Below are 23,343 nucleotides of genomic sequence, written 5' to 3' on the forward strand. Positions count from 1 at the left end.
TACACTCTGATCCATACTGAACAATGGAAGCTACACACTGATCTATACTGTGAACAATGGAAGCTACACTCTGATCTATACTGAACAATGGAGGCTACACAGTGATCCATACTGTGAACAATGGAAGCTACACTCTGATCGGTGGAGGTAGAATCAACAGAGCGTGAGTATCGATTACATCGATTACAGGCTGGTGTGTGCATGTGTGTGTGTGTAGTGTGTGTGTAGTGTGTGTGTGTGCACGCGCGCGTGGCTTTTCGAGTGCTTGCACGCATGTGTTTATGTATGCGTTCACACTCATGTGTGTACAGATTAACAGAGCAATGCGTCCTCACACCTCAAGTTGACATTGAACACTCAGTTGGCGAATGACGGAGTGTTTGTCATTTTGTGCCTCGATTCATTAACTCGCCTGCACCATGTAATGTTCACATTGTACTGACAACGACAGTAACCACGTTATTTAAAAGTGGCCACACACACACACAGTGCAGAATGAAATCAATGCCAATCTAGGTCCCCCCGTTCCTGTTCACCCTTTGAATCCGACACACTAAGCCATGCGTGAATCGGGAAAGAAAAGAAGAGACAGGTTGTTTCCCGGTGTCATGTCACAGACTGCCCCCTCCCCCTCCAACACCTACTCCCTACTGCCCACAGTTAACTCCATGGAGTAATTCTAACAAAAAGCCTGAAATGACTGCAATAAGGTGTTGTTAGTCTGGATAGACACCGACCCTTGAAATGACTGTTGTTAACATGGATAGACACCAACCCTTGTACTGAAATGACTGTGTTGTTAGCCTGGATAGACACCAACCCTTGAAATGACTGTGTTGTTTGCCTGGATAGACACCAACCCTTGAAATGACTCTGTTGTTAGCCTGGATAGACACCAACCCTTGAAATGACTGTGTTGTTAGCCTGGATAGACACCAACCCTTGAAATGACTGGTGTTAGCCTGGATAGACACCAACCCTTGAAATGACTGTGTTGTTAGCCTGGATAGACACCAACCCTTGTACTGAAATGACTGTGTTGTTAGCCTGGATAGACACCAACCCTTGAAATGACTTGTTAGCCTGGATAGACACCAACCCTTGAAATGACTGTTAGCCTGGATAGACACCAACCCTTGTACTGAAATGACCGTGTTGTTAACATGGATAGACACCAACCCTTGTACTGAAATGACTGTGTTAGCCTGGATAGACACCAACCCTTGAAATGACTGTGTTGTTAGCCTGGATAGACACCAACCCTTGTACTGAAATGACTGTGTTGTTAGCCTGGATAGACACCAACCCTTGAAATGACTGGTGTTAGCCTGGATAGACACCAACCCTTGAAATGACTTGTTAGCCTGGATAGACACCAACCCTTGAAATGACTGTTAGCCTGGATAGACACCAACCCTTGAAATGACTGTTGTTAGCCTGGATAGACACCAACCCTTGAAATGACTGGTGTTAGCCTGGATAGACACCAACCCTTGAAATGACTGTGTTGTCAGCCTGGATAGACACCAACCCTTGAAATGACTGTGTTGTTAGCCTGGATAGACACCAACCCTTGAAATGACTGGTGTTAGCCTGGATAGACACCAACCCTTGAAATGACTGTCAGCCTGGATAGACACCAACCCTTGAAATGACTGTGTTGTCAGCCTGGATAGACACCAACCCTTGTTCTGCCATTGCAACAGTGTCAAAACATTCACGCGTTATGTCATTGTAGTGTCATAAACATCCATTGTAGTGTCATAAACATCCATTGTAGTGGCGTCAAAACACCCACTTGTTATGTATTTATTTAATCAATTGTAGCGGTGGCAAGACTATGTCCGTAAACAGTGTTCAGTTTCTCCATGGTAACGATTCCTCAACATCACAGTGATGGATGTCATGGGGAGGGGGGAGAGGGGGTAGAGGGGGAGGAGGGAGGGGGTAGAGGGGGAGGGGTAGAGGGGGAGGGGGTAGAGGGCAGAGGGGGGGAGAGAGGGGTAGAGGGGGAGGGGGTAGAGGGGGAGGGGTAGAGGGGGAGGGGGTAGAGGGGGTGGGAAGAGAGGGGTTGGAAGGAGAGGGAAAGGAGAGGGTTGTAGGGGGGGGGGGGGTGAGGAGGGCTTAAGAGAACGGAAAGTTTGTGTCTGCAGTTGGCAACATCGACAAGCATTATATTGTATTGTATTGTATTGTATTGTATTGTAATGCATTACATTGCATTGCATTGTCTTGTATTGTTGTCTCATAGCCAGTGTTCAGATGTGCTGTCATGTGTAGGGTTAACCTCAGTGAGGATGACCAATGTTCAGGTGTGCTGTCATGTGTAGGGTTAACCTCAGTGAGGATGACCTTTGTTCAGGTGTGCTGTGTAGGGTTAACCTCAGTGAGGATGACCAATGTTCAGGTGTGCTGTCATGTGTAGGGTTAACCTCAGTGAGGATGACCAATGTTCAGGTGTGCTGTCATGTGTAGGGTTAACCTCAGTGAAGATGGCCAGTGTTCAGGTGTGCTGTCATGTGTAGGGTTAACCTCAGTGAGGATGACCAATGTTCAGGTGTGCTGTCATGTGTAGGGTTAACCTCAGTGAGGATGACCAATGTTCAGGTGTTCTGTCATGTGTAGGGTTAACCTCAGTGAGGATGACCAATGTTCAGGTGTTCTGTCATGTGTAGGGTTAACCTCAGTGAGGATGGCCAATGTTCAGGTGTGCTGTCATGTGTAGGGTTAACCTCAGTGAGGATGACCAATGTTCAGGTGTGCTGTCATGTGTAGGGTTAACCTCAGTGAGGATGGCCAATGTTCAGGTGTGCTGTCATGTGTAGGGTTAACCTCAGTGAGGATGACCAATGTTCAGGTGTGCTGTCATGTGTAGGGTTAACCTCAGTGAAGATGGCCAATGTTCAGGTGTGCTGTCATGTGTAGGGTTAACCTCAGTGAGGATGACCAATGTTCAGGTGTGCTGTCATGTGTAGGGTTAACCTCAGTGAAGATGACCAATGTTCAGGTGTGCTGTCATGTGTAGGGTTAACCTCAGTGAAGATGACCAATGTTCAGGTGGTCTGTCATGTGTAGGGTTAACCTCAGTGAAGACGGCCAGCGTTGTCTCCCTTTCTTTTCCTCCTCCCCCCCCCTCCCCCACCCCCTACACTTAGTGGCTGTTTCCATGGCAACAGCCTGCAGCTTTTGTCAGGAGAAGTTGCTGCGTTCTTTGTCTTCATCCACCTGTGTGTGTGTGTGTGTGTGTGTGTGTGTGTGTGTGTGTGTGTGTGTGTGTGTGTGTGTCTGTGTGTGTGTCTGTGTGTGTGTCTCTGTGTGTGTGTATGTGTGTGTGTGTGTGTGTGTGTGTGTTCATTTTCTATTTCTTTTTTCTTCCTTTTTTTCGATTTTTTTTTCATGGGAAATTCTGTGTATGCCGTGAGGTTAATTTTTACTGTGCAGCTGGTTGGTTTTTGGTCTGAATTTGATTTTGAGTTGAGACGTTTTATTCTGCTGTGAAGATGCTAATCTTACTGACGGAAATCATTTTTTTCATTACTTTAATTGATCTTTCTATGCCTTGAATTGATGCTCCAAAATGCCTTGTTTGCTTAAAATGTGTAGTGTGTTTCACCGCTTGCTGTGTCATATTGACCACCACCATATTAATTTTTGTTTGATGCGCTGTGCATGTGTATATACACAAAAAAAGGGTGCGTGGGTTCGTGTATACGTGTGTACGGGCGGATGTTCACACGCGCGCGTGTATGCGTGTGTGTTCCAAATAGTGGAAAGGTGATATTTCTCTCTTATCGAGCTTGCTTAGCTATGGCTGTGTATGAGTGATTTTGCTATGCAAAATGTGCTTGTAATCTGTATGTACCACAGACTTCGCCACATCTAATTTCTCAACTGGGATAATAAAGTTATTCAGATACTGATTCTGACTCTGAGCTCTCCGATGCGAGGAAAAGCCGCTTGTAACGTGTTAAAGTTGTCAGCAGCGGCGACAAAACGCTGTCATGGCCGCCGTCTTGGTGTCGTCAGTACAGAAAGGGTTAAACCATTCCTCTACACTGATAGACTGAATCTGTCTGCTACCGCCGATCAATAGGCGGGGTTCGGCATCGATCTTTCTTCTCTCTCTCTCTCCCCCTCCCTCTCCCTCCCTGTTCTAATCAATAAGTCATTGTGTTTCCTGCACAGTCAGCCAACCATGACGACCTGCCCGGACACCTGTGTCACCGTGATGCATGTAGTCAGTGAGGCATGTAGTCAGTGTGTCACCGTGAGGCATGTAGTCAGTGTGTCACCGTGAGGCATGTAGTCAGTGTGTCACCGTGAGGCATGTAGTCAGTGTGTCACCGTGAGGCATGTAGTCAGTCAGTGTGTCACCGTGAGGCATGTAGTCAGTGTGTCACCGTGAGGCATGTAGTCAGTGTGTCACCGTGAGGCATGTAGTCAGTGAGGCATGTAGTCAGTGAGGCATGTAGTCAGTGAGGCATGTAGTCAGTGAGGCATGTAGTCAGTGTGTCACCGTGAGGCATGTAGTCAGTGTGTCACCGTGAGGCATGTAGTCAGTGAGGCATGTAGTCAGTGTGTCACCGTGAGGCATGTAGTCAGTGTGTCACCGTGAGGCATGTAGTCAGTGAGGCATGTAGTCAGTGTGTCACCGTGAGGCATGTAGTCAGTGTGTCACCGTGAGGCATGTAGTCAGTGAGGCATGTAGTCAGTGTGTCACCGTGAGGCATGTAGTCAGTGAGGCATGTAGTCAGTGTGTCACCGTGAGGCATGTAGTCAGTGTGTCACCGTGAGGCATGTAGTCAGTGAGGCATGTAGTCAGTGTGTCACTGTGAGGCATGTAGTCAGTGTGTCACCGTGAGGCATGTAGTCAGTCAGTGTGTCACCGTGAGGCATGTAGTCAGTGTGTCACCGTGAGGCATGTAGTCAGTCAGTGTGTCACCGTGAGGCATGTAGTCAGTGTGTCACCGTGAGGCATGTAGTCAGTGAGGCATGTAGTCAGTGTGTCACCGTGAGGCATGTAGTCAGTGTGTCACCGTGAGGCATGTAGTCAGTCAGTGTGTCACCGTGAGGCATGTAGTCAGTCAGTGTGTCACCGTGAGACATGTAGTCAGTGTGTCACCGTGAGGCATGTAGTCAGTGTGTCGCCGTGATGCATGTAGTCAGTGTGTCACCGTGAGGCATGTAGTCAGTGTGTCACCGTGAGGCATGTAGTCAGTCAGTGTGTCACCGTGAGGCATGTAGTCAGTGTGTCACCGTGAGGCATGTAGTCAGTGAGGCATGTAGTCAGTCAGTGTGTCACCGTGAGGCATGTAGTCAGTGTGTCACCGTGAGGCATGTAGTCAGTGTGTCACCGTGAGGCATGTAGTCAGTGAGGCATGTAGTCAGTCAGTGTGTCACCGTGAGGCATGTAGTCAGTGTGTCACCGTGAGGCATGTAGTCAGTCAGTGTGTCACTGTGAGGCATGTAGTCAGTGTGTCACCGTGAGGCATGTAGTCAGTGTGTCACCGTGTGGCATGTAGTTAGTGTGTCACTGTGAGGCATGTAGTCAGTGTGTCACCGTGAGGCATGTAGTCAGTGTGTCACCGTGAGGCATGTAGTCAGTGTGTCACTGTGAGGCATGTAGTCAGTGTGTCACCGTGAGGCATGTAGTCAGTGTGTCACTGTGAGGCATGTAGTCAGTGTGTCACCGTGAGGCATGTAGTCAGTGTGTCACCGTGAGGCATGTAGTCAGTGTGTCACCGTGAGGCATGTAGTCAGTGTGTCACCGTGAGGCATGTAGTCAGTGTGTCACCGTGAGGCATGTAGTCAGTGTGTCACTGTGAGGCATGTAGTCAGTGTGTCACCGTGAGGCATGTAGTCAGTCAGTGTGTCACTGTGAGGCATGTAGTCAGTCAGTGTGTCACCGTGAGGCATGTAGTCAGTGTGGTGGACCGAGGAACAGGCCCGGACAAAGGCAGGACATGGCAACATGTCATGCACACAGACTGGGTCTTCTGGATGGGAAGGGAACGTATGCATGCATGCGCGCGCGCGCGCACACACACACACAGAAGCATGCACGCACGCACGCACGCACGCACGACACACACACAACACAACACACACACACACATATTTATCGAATGAAATCAAATTACAATGACCATGAAGGGATGTCAGAGCTGACCAGCTGACCATGAAGGGATGTCAGACCTGACCAGCTGACCATGAAGGGATGTCAGAGCTGACCAGCTGACCATGAAGGGATGTCAGACCTGACCAGCTGACCATGAAGGGATGTCAGACCTGACCAGCTCACCATGAAGGGATGTCAGAGCTGACCAGCTGACCATGAAGGGATGTCAGAGCTGACCAGCTGACCATGAAGGGATGTCAGACCTGACCAGCTCACCATGAAGGGATGTCAGACCTGACCAGCTCACCATGAAGGGATGTCAGAGCTGACCAGCTGACCATGAAGGGATGTCAGAGCTGACCAGCTGACCATGAAGGGATGTCAGAGCTGACCAGCTCACCATGAAGGGATGTCAGACCTGACCAGCTGACCATGAAGGGATGTCAGACCTGACCAGCTGACCATGAAGGGATGTCAGACCTGACCAGCTGACCATGAAGGGATGTCAGACCTGACCAGCTAACCATGAAGGGATGTCAGACCTGACCAGCTCACCATGAAGGGATGTCAGACCTGACCAGCTGACCATGAAGGGATGTCAGACCTGACCAGCTAACCATGAAGGGATGTCAGACCTGACCAGCTGACCAGCTGAAGCTGACCACCAGTGTTGTCTCCAGGCTGGTCCTCACTGACCCCGAGGTAACTCCGGGCCAGCCAAGTTTGGCAGAGGGTGGGTCGACAGGAAAACCATCTCAACAGCCGAGTGGTTAAAGCGTTGGACTTTCAATCTGAGGATCCCGGGTTCCAGTCACGGTGACGGCGCCTGGTGGGTAAAGGGTGGAGGTTTTTCCCATCTCCCAGGTCAACATATGTGCAGACCTGCTTAAACCCCCTTCGTGTGTATGCGCTCGCAGGAGATCAAATACACACGTTAAATATCCTGTAATCCATGTCAGCGTTCGGTGGGTTATGAAAAGAAAAACGTATCCTGCATGCACACCCCCGAAAACGAAGTATGGCTGCCTGCATGGCGGGGTAAATAAATAAAACGGTCATACACGTACACTGTTACATGTCTGAGTGTGTATGCGTGCGTGCCTGAAACCTGATTGAATGACACAGGAAACGAATGATGAGCGGCCAGTGGCAGCCGTAAGACGGCTCTACCCAGATAGACAGCCTGTTGTGTAAAACCCGTAAAGCGCTCAGAACTTGGTCTCCCACCGAGGATATGCGCTATATAAGTATCCATATCAATCAACCAATCAATCAATCTGCTGTGATCACGACCCACAGGCCTACAGCCATCTGGTGAACAGTTCTTCAGTGCGGCGCCGTCCAGTTCAGGACTCCCCACAGACCCCGGGGTTAAAAAAAAAAAAAAAAAAAAAATCATAATAAATTTTTAAAAACATGGGAGGAGGGGCGGGGGGGGGGGGGGTAACAAATAGGGTGCTACACCGGAGGAGAGTGGGAAAAAAGGAGGAAGGAAAAGAGCCTCGCCCTCGCGTCCGGATGCCGGGTGTGATGCGCGCGCAAGTTTTCGCAACCCATACAGCCAGGCAGGGACAGGCGGGTGGAGGGGGCGTGGAGGGGGTGGTAGGGGTGGTAGCGACACATACAGCCATTGAAATGAGACACGTCAAACAACAAACACAGGAGCAGTGGAGAGGGGTGTGCGGAGGTGGGGGATGGGGGGGGGGGGGGGGGGTAGGGGGTAGCGACACATACAGCCATTGAAATGAGACACGTCAAACAACACGCACAGGAGCAGTGGAGAGGGGTGTGCGGAGGTGGGGGATGGGGGGGGGGGAGGTACTGCCGCAACTGTGGTTCAGGTTGACAACTTCTGCACCACGCGTTGTCAATGAAAAGAACTCGTTGTTCACACCGCACAGCCGTTAGCTTGTGATTCATTTCTTTTCATTTTATTTCATTCTGTTTTAGTCCCCAACTCAAATCTCACTTGAGTGTGGCGTGTTTCCCTGTTCAGTTTGGCTGTTCGAGATAAGGCGTTTTGGCTGTGCTGTACGAGATATGGCGTTTTGGCTGTGCTGTGCCAGATATGGCGTTTTGGCTGTACAAGATATGGCGTTTTGGCTGTACAAGATAAGCGTTTTGGCTGTACCAGATATGGCGTTTTGGCTGTACAAAATATGGCGTTTTGGCTGTACAAGATAAGGCGTTTTGTCTGTAATATGGCGTTTTGGCTGTACCAGATAAGACGTTTTGGCTGAATGAGATAAGGCGTTTTGGCTGTACCAGATAAAGCGTTTTGGCTGGACAAGATATGGCGTTTTGGCTGTACCAGATATAGCGTTTAGGCTGTACAAGATATGGCGTTTTGGCTGTAGTGTACCAGATATGGCGTTTTGGCTGTACAAGAACACAGAACACCTTACCTTTCACATTTCAGTTCTCACAAAACACCTTACCTTTCACATTTCAACTCGCACAGTCTTTGTTGGTGATGGCTTGGTGAAACAGGTTCGTGAAAAGGGATCAGCTTGCGTAACACAGAGGAAGGGTGGGGGAGGGGAGGGGGTCGAGGTGGGGGGGGGGGGTGTTAGCTGAGCTCCATGCTGGGCCATTAAAAGGTGTGCTGGCGAGCGGTGTTGAGTCAGGATGGACCCCCCCCCCCCTGCCCCTCCTTATTCAGAACTTGAATGAAATTTGAATAAGTACATAAATACAGAAATAAAATAAAGTAGAAATAAGTAAGCAAAAATAGATAAAGAAATAAAATGTAGAAAAACACACACACACACACACACACACACGCGACGCCTACAACAGATATCACAGACACCGCAATCAAACGTACACAGGCCCAGCACTACACAAAGACTGCGTGAGAATGTGTGTGTGTGTGAGAGAGAGAGAGAGAGAGAGAGAACATATGTGTGTTTTAAACAGTATAACTTTTTTTAATGGGGGGATTTCTTTGACTCTGTTCTGTATTGTGCGGTTTTTGTTTTGTTTTATGTAACTGTAACCAATCTACTTGTAACGTGTAATTATCTACATGTAATGTAGACTCCATACAGACTTCTCCCGCCCCGACGTCCCCAGCGGACACAATAAAAGCCATTCCGATTTGCCTGAAAACATTCCATGTCTTCAAAGGTGATTAATCTATTAGTTTCCTCCCCTGCCCCCAGCTGAACACCCCCCTTCCCCCACCCCATCAAATTAGAAATCTCATGTCGTTCAGTCACTCTTGGTGCAGCTGTCCTGGCCTCTTGCTGGCTGAATTTTTCATCTGGGCACTCGGTTCATGTGGCCCATGGCGTCGCTTTCAGGGGAGTGTTGGCAAATCAAACACAGATCGATATTTTGTTGTGTGTACTTTCCTGCAGGGGAGAGGCCATTGCAATGACGCACTGGCGCGTGTTGTGTTGTGTCGTGTCGTGTCGTGTCGTGGTGTTGTGTTGTGTTGTGTCGTGTCGTGTTGTGTCGTTGTGTGGTTGGGTTGGGTTGAGTTGGGTTGGGTTGTGTTGGGTTGGGTTGTGTCGCCATGGTCAGCGGAACTTTGCGGTCGGCTGTATTGAAAGTAAACCAGGTGACCCATGAACCAGGTGACCCATGAACCACGTGTGTTTGTCAGCACAGAGGTGGAGACAGGGAGGGGGTGGTGGAGGACACGCTGTGGTGTTAGGACCAGTTTAACGTCCATGGAACAGCTTCACATGAGGCCAGTGGGGCCCAGGAAGGCAGTGAAAAATCTAAGTCCCTCACATCGCCCAACCCACCCACCACATTTTTTATTTATTCAAATTTAACATTATGTGAGACAAAAACTATAATAATGATGTTGAATAATGATATTGATAGTAATTGTGCACTATTTCAACTATTATAATTATTGATGTTTTTTTGTTTTGTTTTTTTGTTGTTTTTTTTTGATAAAAGAAAAAACTAAGACACACTAAGAAATGTTGTTGTTGTTTTTTTTAAACAGGCTTCATAATTTTTCCTCAAATTTTCCATACATTTGATTTGTTGGTTTAAAAAGAAAAATTCTGCATATGTTTTTACCACTTTCCGTGGGCACATGATGTACACCGCCTATCGACCTATCGACCCAGGTGTTTCACTGACTGACTATCGACCTATCGACCCAGTGATTCACTGACTGACTATCGACCCAGGTGATTCACTGACTACCGACCTATCGACCCAGGTGATTCACTGACTGACTATCGACCCAGGTGATTCACTGACTGACTATCGACCCAGTGATTCACTGACTATCGACCCAGGTGATTCACTGACTGACTATCGACCCAGGTGATTCACTGACTGACTATCGACCCAGGTGATTCACTGACTGACTATCGACCCAGGTGATTCACTGACTATCGACCCAGGTGATTCACTGACTATCGACCCAGCCACAGCAAATCCCGGATCACCATGGCTGCTCAACTCACGGTGGTACCGCCTCGCCACGCTCACTGCGGTGTAAACTTCACAGAACAAAGAACGGGCAGGGGGGAGGGGGTAGAGGAAGGAAGGAATGAGTAAATGGATGAATGAATAGATAAATAAATTAATGAATGAATGAATCTTTATTTCCCAACGGTGGAAATATTAGCACACTGGCCGACTTACATATCTGCCGTTGTTCAAAGAGACAGACAGACATTACATGTATACACATTATATATGTAGTCATACTGAATAAAGTCAATGCATGTACAATGATGACACAGCAGTCCAATTGAGAGACACAACATCGCGTATGTGTTTACGAAACGGAAGTGAATGACACACACACACACACAGAGTATTGAAAGTGGAAAAAGAAAGGGTGAAGGGAATATATAGTATAAAAAATTAAAAAAAGAAAAGAAGAAAAAAATTTTTTTTAAATGAGAGAGGAGTGGTGAGGGAGGGGGGATAGGGTCGGGGGAGGGGGTGGGGGTGGACACACAACAAGAAAAGACGAAAAGTGCACAGTGTGCATCGTCACATTACGTGTGTGTGTGTGGCTGTGTGTGTGTGTGTTTAGAGAGTGGCTGTGAATATTGACGTTCTGAGGGACTTAACTGCGTGTGTGTGTGTGTGTGTGTGTGTGTCTTTGTGTTTGGAGAGTGGCTGTGAATATTGACATTGTGAGGGACCTAACTGCATTCGTGTGTGTGTGTGTTCGCGCGCATGTGTGTGTGCGCACGCATGCGCGTGTGTGTTTGTGTGTGTGTGTGTGAAGTTGATAGTGACTAGGTTTGGGACCTCTCGTGGCGGTGTGGAATTGACTCATGGCCACCTGAACTGCACCAGGGTAATCACCAGCTCGTGTGTGTGTGTGTGTGTGCGCGCGTGTGTGTGTGTGACTGTTTTGTTCAGTGATGAAGTCTGTGTGTGTGAGAGAGAGAGTGAGCGAGCGTGTTTGTGTGTGTGTGTGCACTGGCATACAGAGCACTGTCAGAACACATACACACAGCACTGGCAGAACACACACACACAGCACTGGTAGAATACTCCTGCTCAGTCGAGGTTGGAAGAGATATTACTGTTGGTGTTTCATTAAACTCCCAAGTTCATTTCACACGTGATGCCACACTGTGCGTGCGTTTGACACTGTGGATGTGTCGGTAGTGATATTTTGGGAGTGTCAGTATAGGATATTGGTAGTGTTATCGTGAGAGCATTGCTAGTGTCACTATGGAGGCGTTAGTTGTGTTATTATGAGAGCATTGGTAGTGTCATTATGGGAGTGTTGGTAGTGTTATCGCGGGAGTGTTGTGGTTTCTTGCTTTGCGGATCAGAATACGTTTTCCTGAGATGCTGTTCAAGTGTTTCTTTGTCCACTGTGAGTGTCCCTGATTTGGGCTGCTAGAACAGTTTCCTGGTGAACTGAAAGGGGTCTCGAAAGAAGCAGTCTTGTGTCTTCTTTTTGCTCCTTTTCCTCCCTGCTGATTCTGCTTTACTGAGGGCACTGTGCTTTGCTTTCAGGTCTTTCCAAAGTTTTTGTAGGCCCTGCTTCTCAAATTCTGAAGCTGCCTACATCGTTTTCTTGAGCTTTCTTTTTGCATTTGTATGCTCTGAGCTGCTAGATCTAGACAGAGGCAGCGTCCAGCTAAAACACTACAGTACCTCCAAACATCCCTGTCTCCTAGGAATTGCTCAGCATTTCGTACTTGGTCTCCAAGTGATAGGAAAAAAAAGAGATACCGGGGAGACGCTTTCGTCAGGAACATTTTGTCACTTGGAAAAAAAAAAAGGTCATATGACGTCATGGGCTGCCTACCACCCTAACTCATTAACTGGCTTTTCTGGGTGTGCACTGCTTTTCTTTGGACAACTTTTCGGCAGAGTTCGATCACATCATTCCATTTGCACTGACTGAACCAAACAACTAAAACTATGTCTTCTAAAAGGTCTTTAGAACTCAAGACATGTGCAGCATTTTAAAAGAAAGCAATGCATTAAGTTTATTACTTAGTCTTGAGTAAACAAACGACAGAAAGCAGATCACATAATCGGCTGGGAACCTTTGCCTTGAAACGGAATACATATATAACAGATCCCGTCGACTGGGTCCAAAACAACGTCTCCATCCCTGAATTCAGTTTCACAAAGATACGAAAACGTATGCGTGCTGTGGATAAAATGATGCTTCAAACTGATATTCCGTGTGTCAAGTCTCTCCAAAGTCGAAGCCAGATGAGGCTCTGTGTTGAATTATGAATAGATCTATCAGTTCGAATACTTGAATGGCAGATATTTGACAAAAAACGCGCTCAAAGTAAACATAGATGATTAAAGCAAATAACTGGTGTAATTACAAACCAAGAAATAACTTGTAAACTTGCAAAAATACTAATCGAAATGGTTCAAAATCCTTTTGTCCGAACAGGCGATTTCCACTACGAAATTTTAGCATTTCCGTGACCAAGAAAAACCGCCAATGGAGATGCGCATGCGCACGCGGTTCTCGCTGGAAATAACCGGGAGTTCCCGACGAAAGCGTATGCATAACCTCAATGATAAAGAGTACAATTCTGTTGAAAAACTTAGTATATCTTTCAAAACTAGGTATGATGCGTTCCACATACTTTCACGCCTGGACTATGAAGTCTTTGCCGCTTTCTTTTTTCTTCTCACCCCCCCACCCCCACGCCACCCCACCCCACCCACCCGACCTTCCCCTCCACCCAGCAGAAACGTTTCGTCCCAAGTTTTTCCTTTGATGTTCGATGTCACCGAGAAGTTTGCGTCATTCAGTCTTGACGTCATTTAATGATTTCGTTTTGCTCGCAATATCCGCCTGGAACTCGACAAAGGCAGAAGTGATTGCTGCTTTCAACTGCTAGACCTGATCTGTTTGAATGCCAACATCCTGTGGCCACATTTGCCGCCTTGTTAGCCTGCCTTCCACTTGGTGTTTGGAGTTGACCGCCATTTGCAAAGAAGTCACTCGTGAGTCGTTCACAGAATTGTAAGAAATAGTACCGTTTTAAAAAATTGCCATTTTGGATTCAAATTGAAGTTTAATGAATGTTTTATCCCATGATTTTTTGGAAATTGGGCGATGTTTTATGCAGTGACGTGTCCAACTTTGGCGTTTTCTTTTGCTTCTTGTGAATGTTTATATGATTTTATTCTAGACTTGTCTGTGTGTGTGTGTGTGTGTGTGTGCGCGCGCGCGCGTGTATGTGATTTTATGACATGTATTAATGTATATGACAAGTTATTGACGAATGTATTTATGCTTTTGTGTATGCGTGCGTATGTCTGTGATACAGGGTTCTTTGTTAGCCTGGTTCTTTGTACCTCCTGGGCTGAGTGAATAATTAATGCTGAAACGTGAAAGCTACTGGGATCAGTGCATATTTACACCTATATAATATAATGATAAAATACTGTGCTGAGTGCATAATTACGCCAAAATAATATAGGAACGTGGCTGAATACAAAGTAACGGCTAAACTTTATAGCGACTGGGGTGATTACATAATTATGCCCAAACTGGGCTGAGTTATAACTACGCCTCAACGATATAGCTAATACTAAGCTGGGTACATAATTACGCCTAAACGATATAGGTACCAGGCGGAGTATATAATTACACCCAATCGATATTGTTATTGTCATGAGCAGTTACGCCTAATCTTGAAAATAAGCCTCAGGCTTTACAAATAGAACACACATGTAAATATCAAAAAAGGAAGAATTGAACACACGATACCAAACCTCTGGTTGAAGTACATAACCATGCCTGAACAGTATAGCAACTGGCTGAATGCATGATTACGCATAAATCATGAAAATGATCCAAATACTGGGTTGAATCCATAATCAATAAGTGTATCTTCCCACAGTTCTCGTTTTAATATCGAAGTTTGTGTTCTGCATGTTCGCATTGATTTAAACTCCAGGTTTGTGTTCTGCATAGCTGCATTGTTTTAACCTTTAAATGCATGTACACGTTGTTTCACTCTACATTCGTGTCGTGACAGCGATGTGTGTTCCAGGCAAATCGTGCTCCGTCCTCTGCATCCACCACTGGCCACGCGGCCTCTGTGACGTCATCACATCTTGCTGCGCCAGCGTCCCTGGATTCGCTTTGTTGCTGACTTTGCACTGTGTGCACGTGCTAAAAAGGTGTCCTTGGTTCCTCAAGTCACGACCCTTTTCTGCCACACTGTGCCAATTTACATATATCCCAGGCCCAACTGTTGGTTCCAGTTTTGTGTGTAATCAAGCACCCTGTAGAAACTATAAATTTGTTTTTCGTCATTTTTATGAAGCCGTTTCTGAAATATCCATTCTGAGAGTTACTGTGTGCCCAAACACAACCTGAAGTTGTTCAGACACAGAACAGCTCAACTTTCTGTATTGGAAGATTCTCCATGAAGTGCCAACAGCGGAGGTTTCTGTTCTGCAAGACTGACGCCAACCCGAAAGACAGTGGAAAGCGTCACTGCTGGGATCAGTAAGAAGTGACAGGAGAGAGTCGGCGCGTGCAGCCATCCCCGCGCAGTTGGTTTGCCCATCCTGCTGGGTGTGCTGTCGCCCCTCACCATGGCACGCATGTCCATGAAGAACAGGCGGAGGTTAGTGATGCAGTGCCGCGTGGTTGGAGTCCTGACTTTGATCGTCCTGTTTGTCACCCCTATCCGGAACGTGGTTCTGTCCCCTTTCCTGCCTGGATGCTGGCTTCCGTACAACACGTTCCGCTTGGTGCAGATGTTGATGGACAACCAGCACTTCCCCATCGACTCCCCCCTCTCCCACCCCCCACCCAGTCCTCACACCTCCTCCCTCACCTTCAACCTGTCTGACGTCAGCAAGTTCTTGTACAAGGAAGACCCCTTCAGCGAGTTCTTCCGTCAGAAAGAAGCCCTGGAGAAGTTAGCCAGCACTGACCCCAGAGCGGCCGAAGAGCTGGCCATGATGGAAAACTTTGAGCCCAGCATGTCTCTGAAGGAACGTACCCAGCTGATGTTCACCATGCACGTGTTCCAGACTGTGTGTGAGAAAAACCACATCCAGTTCTTCATCTTTGAGGGCTCTCTCCTGGGCTCTTACCGACACCACGGCCTCGTTCCTTGGGATGACGACCTCGACATTGCCCTCAACGCCTCTGAATGGCAGAAAGTCCGCCGTGTTTTGGGCAATATCCCGGGTTTCACCCTCTTCGCCCCGCCAGACGCGCAGTGGAAGTTCTTCCTGTCGGACCTTCCTGCGTTCAGTGACAAGCCCTTCAGGTTCCCCTACCTGGACCTGTTCTTTTTCCTCGAGCGCGGGTCCTACGTGTGGGGCATCACGTGGGGCATGAAGAACCACCTGATGGTGCAGACCAAACACCTCTTTCCCCTCACCACCGTACACTGGGAGATGCTCAAGCTGCCGGCCCCAGTCTGCGTGCAGCGCATGGTGCGAGAGAATTACGGTTTGGGCTGCATGACTCGCAAGTATAACCACAAAACCAACCAGGTCAAGTACGGCTTCCAGACCGACAGAACGGACTGTCAGCGTCTTCACAAGTACCTGCCTTTCGTGTTCAGAGAGATAGGGAAGGGGGGTGAGGTGGTGGAGATCAGGAGGGTGGGGAATAAGGTTCTGCAGAATGTGACTCTTCCTGCAACCCCTCAGGTTTGTCAGGAGGACTGAACTGGAACACCACAAGGGGAGGGAGGGGGGGGGGGTTGTCGAGGGGGGAGCTGCGGAACGGGAAGTGGTTCAGATCATCAGACGGTTGACGAGAGTGTCTCATGGCAGGGCTGGGGGTGTTAGCTTGTAGCATCAACAGGGGCAAAGAAAAAGGTTCCAGAAATAAATAGTGGTTGACATGTTTCTGTGTGGGGAATAAGGTTCTGCAGAATGTGACTTCCTCCAACCCGTCAGGTGTGTCAGGAGGACTGAACATAATTTTGTTTCAGCATCATGCTTGAAGGTGGGACAGAGATCACGTCGGGTGCTGTTTGAAGGGGGTACCTCACAGCAGGAGAAATGATGTTGCTTGTGACACGAATCGGTGGGAAACAATGGTCCAAGAGACAGACAGACAGGGTTTCTTTTCAGGGGAGAGCGGGGTTACAAGTGGTGGCAGAACCACGTCGACATGTTCTGGATATCCAGGCGTTGAGTGAACTCAAACAAACATGATTATATGCAACCATGACTTGGAACATTCTGCTGATAGTCTTGTTCAGCAGTTGTATTCAGTAGAGTACATATGTTACCTTTTTTGTAGATTATAAGTTAAATTGTTAGTGACTTTTACGTAAATAATATGTAATAATTTTCGGATATTCTTTTTTCTCCTTCAACCTCCCACTCGCCACCCCCCGGGCCCCTTATGCTTCAAGATGATGTCAAAACGTGCGGACTGATCCATACATGCTACACCACATGTGCTGAAAAAACAAACAAAAACAACCCCAAACACTTCAAGGTAGATGCCTAATCTTCGCAAAAGCCCAACGCGCTGATCAGGCCTTGAGAGCTTACCCTGGGTTTGCGTAAAACATTGACATTGAATGAAAAGACAGAAAAAAGGAATTGAGTGGTGTGTGGAGATATGTGGGTGGACACTCGACAAGGATTACCTTTGTGTGTGTGTGTGGTCATCATTGGCTGGGTGCGGGTCTCTTTGTCTTTCTGCGACTTTCAAATGTTTGTTATATTAAATCTAACTTTAAATTCATGCTAATCTTAAAGAAAGACTAATATCTGTTGGTATTTCTCGTGTCTGGATCGGCATTTCAAGTTGATTGTTCACAACAATGTGGCAACGACTGTCCAGCAGTGTGTCCACATTGCATCAGCACAATCTTAACAGATCACAGGAAGAGCAAACAAAAATCTTAGATAAGTTATGCACCTCACATAGCGCCATTCTGCAGTAATTCAGTCATTCTGTTCAAAGAAGATAACCCTGTGACTTACCTATCCCTCGCCAGGAAGAGTGGCATAGAAAGGAAGAGGACACTGACAGACGAAAGGAACAAAATGCAAAGAGGGGGAAATGTTCACCTTCGGTTTAAATGTTTGTTGCTTTATCGGAAAACCTGTCAAAATATGTGTTGCTTTATTGGAAAATCTATTAAAATTTGTGTTGCTTTGTTGAAAAACCTGTTAAAATGTGTGCTACTTTATTGGAAAACCTGTAAAAATGTGTTGCTTTATTGGAAAATATTAAAATGTGAATGGCTTCATTGGATAACATGTTAATTGTCTGTTGCTTTATTCAAAAACCTGTTAAAATGTGTGCTGCAATAACTGGAAAACCTGTAAAAATGTGTTGCTTTGTTGGAAAATCTGTTAGAATTTTTATTGCTTTATTGGAAAACCTGAAAAAATGTGTGCTACTTTATTGAAAATCGTTAAAATTTGTACTGTTTTTTTGGAAAACATGAAATAACGTGTTGCTTTATTGGAAAATTTGTTAAAATGTTATGCTTCATTGGATAACCTGTTAATTGTTTTATCGAAAAACCAGTTAAGATTTGTTAAAGTGTGTGCTGCTTTGTTGGAAAACCTGTTAAAATGTATGTTGTTTTATTGGAAAACCTGTTAATGTGTGTGTTGCTTTGTTGGAAAACCTGTTAAAATGTCTGTTGCTTTATTGGAGAACCTGTAAAAATGTGTGCTGCTTCATTGGAAAACCCATTAAAATGTCTTTTATTGGAAAACTTTTTTTTTTTAAATGTGTGAGGCTTTGTTGGAAAACCTGTTAAAGTTAACACAGAATGAGAAAAGAATGGACCTACCAAAGGTCTGTGTAAAACACAGAATGAGAAAAGAAAGGACCTACCAAAGGTATGTGTAAAACACAGAATGAGAAAAGAACAGACCTACCAAAGGTCTGTGTAAAACAACACTACCAAAGGTCTGTGTAAAACACAGAATGAGAAAAGAACAGACCTACCAAAGGTCTGTGTAAAACATTAACACAGAATGAGAAAAGAACAGACCTACCAAAGGTCTGTGTAAAACATTAACACAGAATGAGAAAAGAACAGACCTACCAAAGGTCTGTAAAAAACATTAACACAGAATGAGAAAAGAAAGGACCTACCAAAGGTCTGTGTAAAACATTAACACAGAATGAGAGAAGAACAGACCTACCAAAGGTCTGTGTAAAACAACACTACCAAAGGTCTGTGTAAAACATTAACACAGAATGAGAAAAGAACAGACCTACCAAAGGTCTGTGTAAAACAACACTACCAAAGGTCTGTGTAAAACATTAACACAGAATGAGAAAAGAACAGACCTACCAAAGGTCTGTGTAAAACACAGAATGAGAAAAGAACAGACCTACCAAAGGTCTGTGTAAAACATTAACACAGAATGAGAAAAGAACAGACCTACCAAAGGTCTGTGTAAAACATTAACACAGAATGAGAAAAGAAAAGACCTACCAAAGGTCTGTGTAAAACATTAACACAGAATGAGAAAGAACAGACCTACCAAAGGTCTGTAAAACATTAACACAGAATGAGAAAAGAACAGCAATAAAAGTAATTACAGTATAAAGTAAGTTACAGTAAAGAAAAAGATATGTGGAAGGCAGAGTGAAGACTGGAATGATCTGAAACAAGACCTGCATGCAGCTGAACTCATTGCTGTTCTTATGGCTTTACACTATGTTCTTGATCTTCCAGTTTGTCTTGTACAAGTCTTATTTTGCGCTTGTTACGTATCTGTATTATATGCTTTAAACTCAATAATAATTCGAAGACAATGATAGAAATCAGTCAGGTTGAACATCTGAATATAAAAGTAACAAGTATTACTGTTTGGCTGGGTTCCTTTACACACCTTAGTCTTTTCCACAACGGATGGTCTGACAGGGCTGTTAGAACAGGGAACTACAGAACTTTACTCACCTTTAGTCTTTTCCACAACGGATGGTCTGACAGGGCTGTTAGAACAGGGAACTACAGAACTTTACTCACCTTTAGTCTTTTCCACAACGGATGGTCTGACAGGGCTATAAGAACAGGGAACTACAGAACTTTACTCACCTTTAGTCTTTTCCACAACGGATGGTCTGACAGGGCTATAAGAACAGGGAACTACAGAACTTTACTCACCTTTAGTCTTTTCCACAACGGATGGTCTGACAGGGCTATAAGAACAGGGAACTACAGAACTTTACTCACCTTTAGTCTTTTCCACAACGGATGGTCTGACAGGGCTACAGGAACAGGGAACTACAGAACTTTACATACCTCTATCTGTACAATGGTGCTACCAATTACTGGAACAAGCACCTTGGAGCAAAGTCAGGGAATATATACCAGCAAAGTGGCTGTCAAAACCCATAAGGGATTGCCCATGAACCCCTGCACCTTCCCAGACTTCCCCTCCCCCACCCTTTCCTTAAGCAATACACATTACGCAAGTAAGTGGTAATTGATGCAGTCGCTTCCACACAAAAAACTACCAATGCCAAAAAGTACAGGAACAGCCCATTATTGTTTCTCATAATTAAGGAGTTAAACCTGCATATAATATGCAAGACACATTTACCCTAAATGATAATTTGTCGTTATTTATAATGCTAGTTTCGAACTGCAGAAACAAAACTCAATGAGGTAATATTACAAATCATCGTACATTTCCAACACGACACAAAAATGTTTTGGGAAATTTAGACAGTTTTCATTGTAAAGAAGGTATATTTGAAACAATAAATCGAGCCGAATACATGTCAAAATAACACACTTAACCTTATCAATTCCCCCCAAAATATCTTGAAATAAAAGAATACTGGATTTTAAAGATTTCCGTTAAAACAATCCCAAAAATGCAAACAAATGTCACAAGTTACGAGACTAACACCACGAGGACAAACTAACTATACAACTCCCCCCTCACCTGTCACCAGGAATCAGGCACACCACTGGCCCAGGAGAGAACACAGAACACAGACCCACACAGAGGCAGAAGGGGGTCACACAAGAATCGAACCCCACGACTGTCCAAGAGGGCACCCAACAGCTCGCTTGCTGGATCGGCGACCCTTCTCCTTCCAAAGCTCGGCACCAAAGGCAAAGCAAAACCCTTCCTTCACAACGACGTTAACTCAGAACTCATCTCAAGAGTTCAGAGCGAGGACGACTAAGGACACGTCAGACACACATCACAACAGATTCACGTGCTTCAGTTCGGAACAGAACTGAGCACACAAGAGAACAATGGAGCAAAAAGGGGGAGAGAGAAAGGGAGAGGGAAAAGGAGAGGAGGGGAAGGGAGAGGGGAAAGGGAGACGAACACACGAATACACACGCACAAATGAATGCCACGAGCCGTGACAGTGGTAAAGGGAGAAGTGATAATAAAACTAATGTTTAAGAACTGAAAACTATCCATCATTCAACTGTGTACAATAATTCAAACTAAATCAATTCACATTCATGCATTATCGAACAGGATAAAGCTGAACACTTGCGACTAAGCTCAGAAATGTGTGAAATGCATACGTGGAGAACTTATCTCTTGCAAACAGGTAGTATTTGAATGCCAGAGTTTGAAATCGTTTTTACCAAACTTTCCGGAAAGTTCACTTGAATGTATGTCAAGACGTCTCCTATTGCAGAAAGTTTGTGCGCAGTCCAATAGGACATTTGTTACAGTTGTTTGATGTTAGCTTTCCCAACCATTTTGCTCATGTTCCATTTTTCCCAACGTTCACACACAAACACACACACATACACGCACGCACGACACACACACACACACACACACAGAGGCATGTAGCATTTTGCTTGTATGACCTTATATATATATATATATATATATATATATATATATAGTTACCCCGCCATGTAGGCAGCCATACTCCGTTTTGGGGAATGTGCACGCTGGTGTGTTCTTGTTTCCATAACCCACCGAACAGCTGACATAGATTACAGGATCTTTAGCGTGCGTATTTGATCTGCGTAAGTATATACACGTAGGGGGATCAGGACACAGGAAACTGGAGCGAGGATCCAGCGCTCGTAGGACAAAGGAAACTGGAGCGAGGATCCAGCGCTCGTAGGACACAGGAAACTGGGGCAAGGATCCAGCGCTCATAGGACACAGGAAACTGGGGCGAGGATCCAGCGCTCATAGGACACAGGAAACTGGAGCGAGGATCCAGCGCTAATGGGACACAGGAAACTGGAACGAGGATCCAGCGCTCATAGGACACAGGAAACTGGATCCAGCGCTAATGGGACACAGGAAACTGGAGCGAGGATCCAGTGCTCATAGGACACAGGAAACTGGAGCGAGGATCCAGCGCTCACAGGACACAGGAAACTGGGGCGAGGATCCAGCGCTAATGGGACACAAGGAACTGGATCCAGCGCTAATGGGACACAGGAAACTGGAGCGAGGATCCAGCGCTCATAGGAACAGGAAACTGGATCCAGCACTCATAGGACACAGGAAACTGGATCCAGCACTCATAGGACACAGGAAACTGGATCCAGCGCTCATAGGACACAGGAAACTGGAGCGAGGATCCAGCACTCATAGGACACAGGAAACTGGGGCGGGGATCCAGTGCTAGTGGGATACAGGGAACTGCAGCGAGGATCCAGCGCTCATAGGACACAGGAAACTGGATCCAGCACTCATAGGACACAGGAAACTGGGGGAAGGATCCAGCACTCATAGGACACAGGAAACTGGATCCAGCGCTCATAGGACACAGGAAACTGGAGCGAGGATCCAGCACTCATAGGACACAGGAAACTGGGGCGGGGATCCAGCGCTAATGGGACACAGGGAACTGGAGCGAGGATCCAGCACTCATAGGACACAGGAAACTGGATCCAGCACTCATAGGACACAGGAAACTGAGGCAAGGATCCAGCACTCATAGGACACAGGAAACTGCAGCGAGGATCCGGCGCTCATAGGACACAGGAAACTGGATCCAGCGCTCATAGGACACAGAAAACCGGAGCGAGGATCCAGCGCTCATAGGACACAGGAAACTGGATCCAGCACTCATAGGACACAGGAAACTGGAACGAGGATCCAGCGCTAATGGGACACAGGAAACTGGAGCGAGGATCCAGCGCTCGTAGGACACAGGAAACTGGAGCGAGGATCCAACGCTCATAGGACACAGGAAACTGGGGCGAGGATCCAGCGCTCATAGGACACAGGAAACTGCAGCGAGGATCCAGCGCTAATGGGACACAGGAAACTGGATCCAGCGCTCATAGGACACAGGAAACTGGAGCGCGGATCCAGCGCTCATAGGACACAGGAAACTGGAGCGAGGATCCAGCGCTAATGGGACACAGGAAACTGGAGCGAGGATCCAGCGCTAATGGGACACAGGAAACTGGAGCGAGGATCCAGCGCTCGTAGGACACAGGAAACTAGATCCAGCACTAATGGGACACAGGAAACTGGAACGAGGATCCAGCGCTCATAGGACACAGGAAACTGGAGTGAGGATCCAGCGCTAATGGGACACAGGAAACTGAAGCGAGGATCCAGCGCTCATAGGACACAGGAAACTGAAGCGAGGATCCAGCGCTCATAGGACACAGGAAACTGAAGCGAGGATCCAGCGCTCATAGGACACAGGAAACTGAAGCGAGGATCCAGCGCTCATAGGACACAGGAAACTGGAGCGAGGATCCAGCGCTCACAGGACACAGGAAACTGGAGCGAGGATCCAGCGCTAATGGGACACAGGAAACTGGAGCGAGGATCCAGCGCTCACAGGACACAGGAAACTGGAGTGAGGATCC

General features: G+C 46.5%; 1 protein-coding gene across 1 annotated transcript; it reads left to right on the forward strand.

The window, feature by feature from the left end:
- Positions 1 to 14,646: 14,646 nt before the first annotated feature.
- Positions 14,647 to 17,575, forward strand: LOC143278071 (uncharacterized). The gene has a single exon (XM_076583099.1). The coding sequence runs from the start codon at positions 15,152 to 15,154 to the stop codon at positions 16,241 to 16,243; it is 1,092 nt and encodes a 363-aa protein (XP_076439214.1). The 5' UTR covers positions 14,647 to 15,151; the 3' UTR covers positions 16,244 to 17,575.
- The last annotated feature ends 5,768 nt before the right edge of the window (positions 17,576 to 23,343 follow it).

Source organism: Babylonia areolata, chromosome 35 (genome assembly GCF_041734735.1).
Source record: "Babylonia areolata isolate BAREFJ2019XMU chromosome 35, ASM4173473v1, whole genome shotgun sequence".
Taxonomy (NCBI): Eukaryota; Metazoa; Mollusca; class Gastropoda; order Neogastropoda; family Buccinidae; genus Babylonia; species Babylonia areolata.

Excerpts from the sequence above, each read along its gene's own strand:
- LOC143278071 (XM_076583099.1), top strand. The coding sequence starts at position 15,152 with ATGGCACGCATGTCCATGAAGAACAGGCGGAGGTTAGTGATGCAGTGC.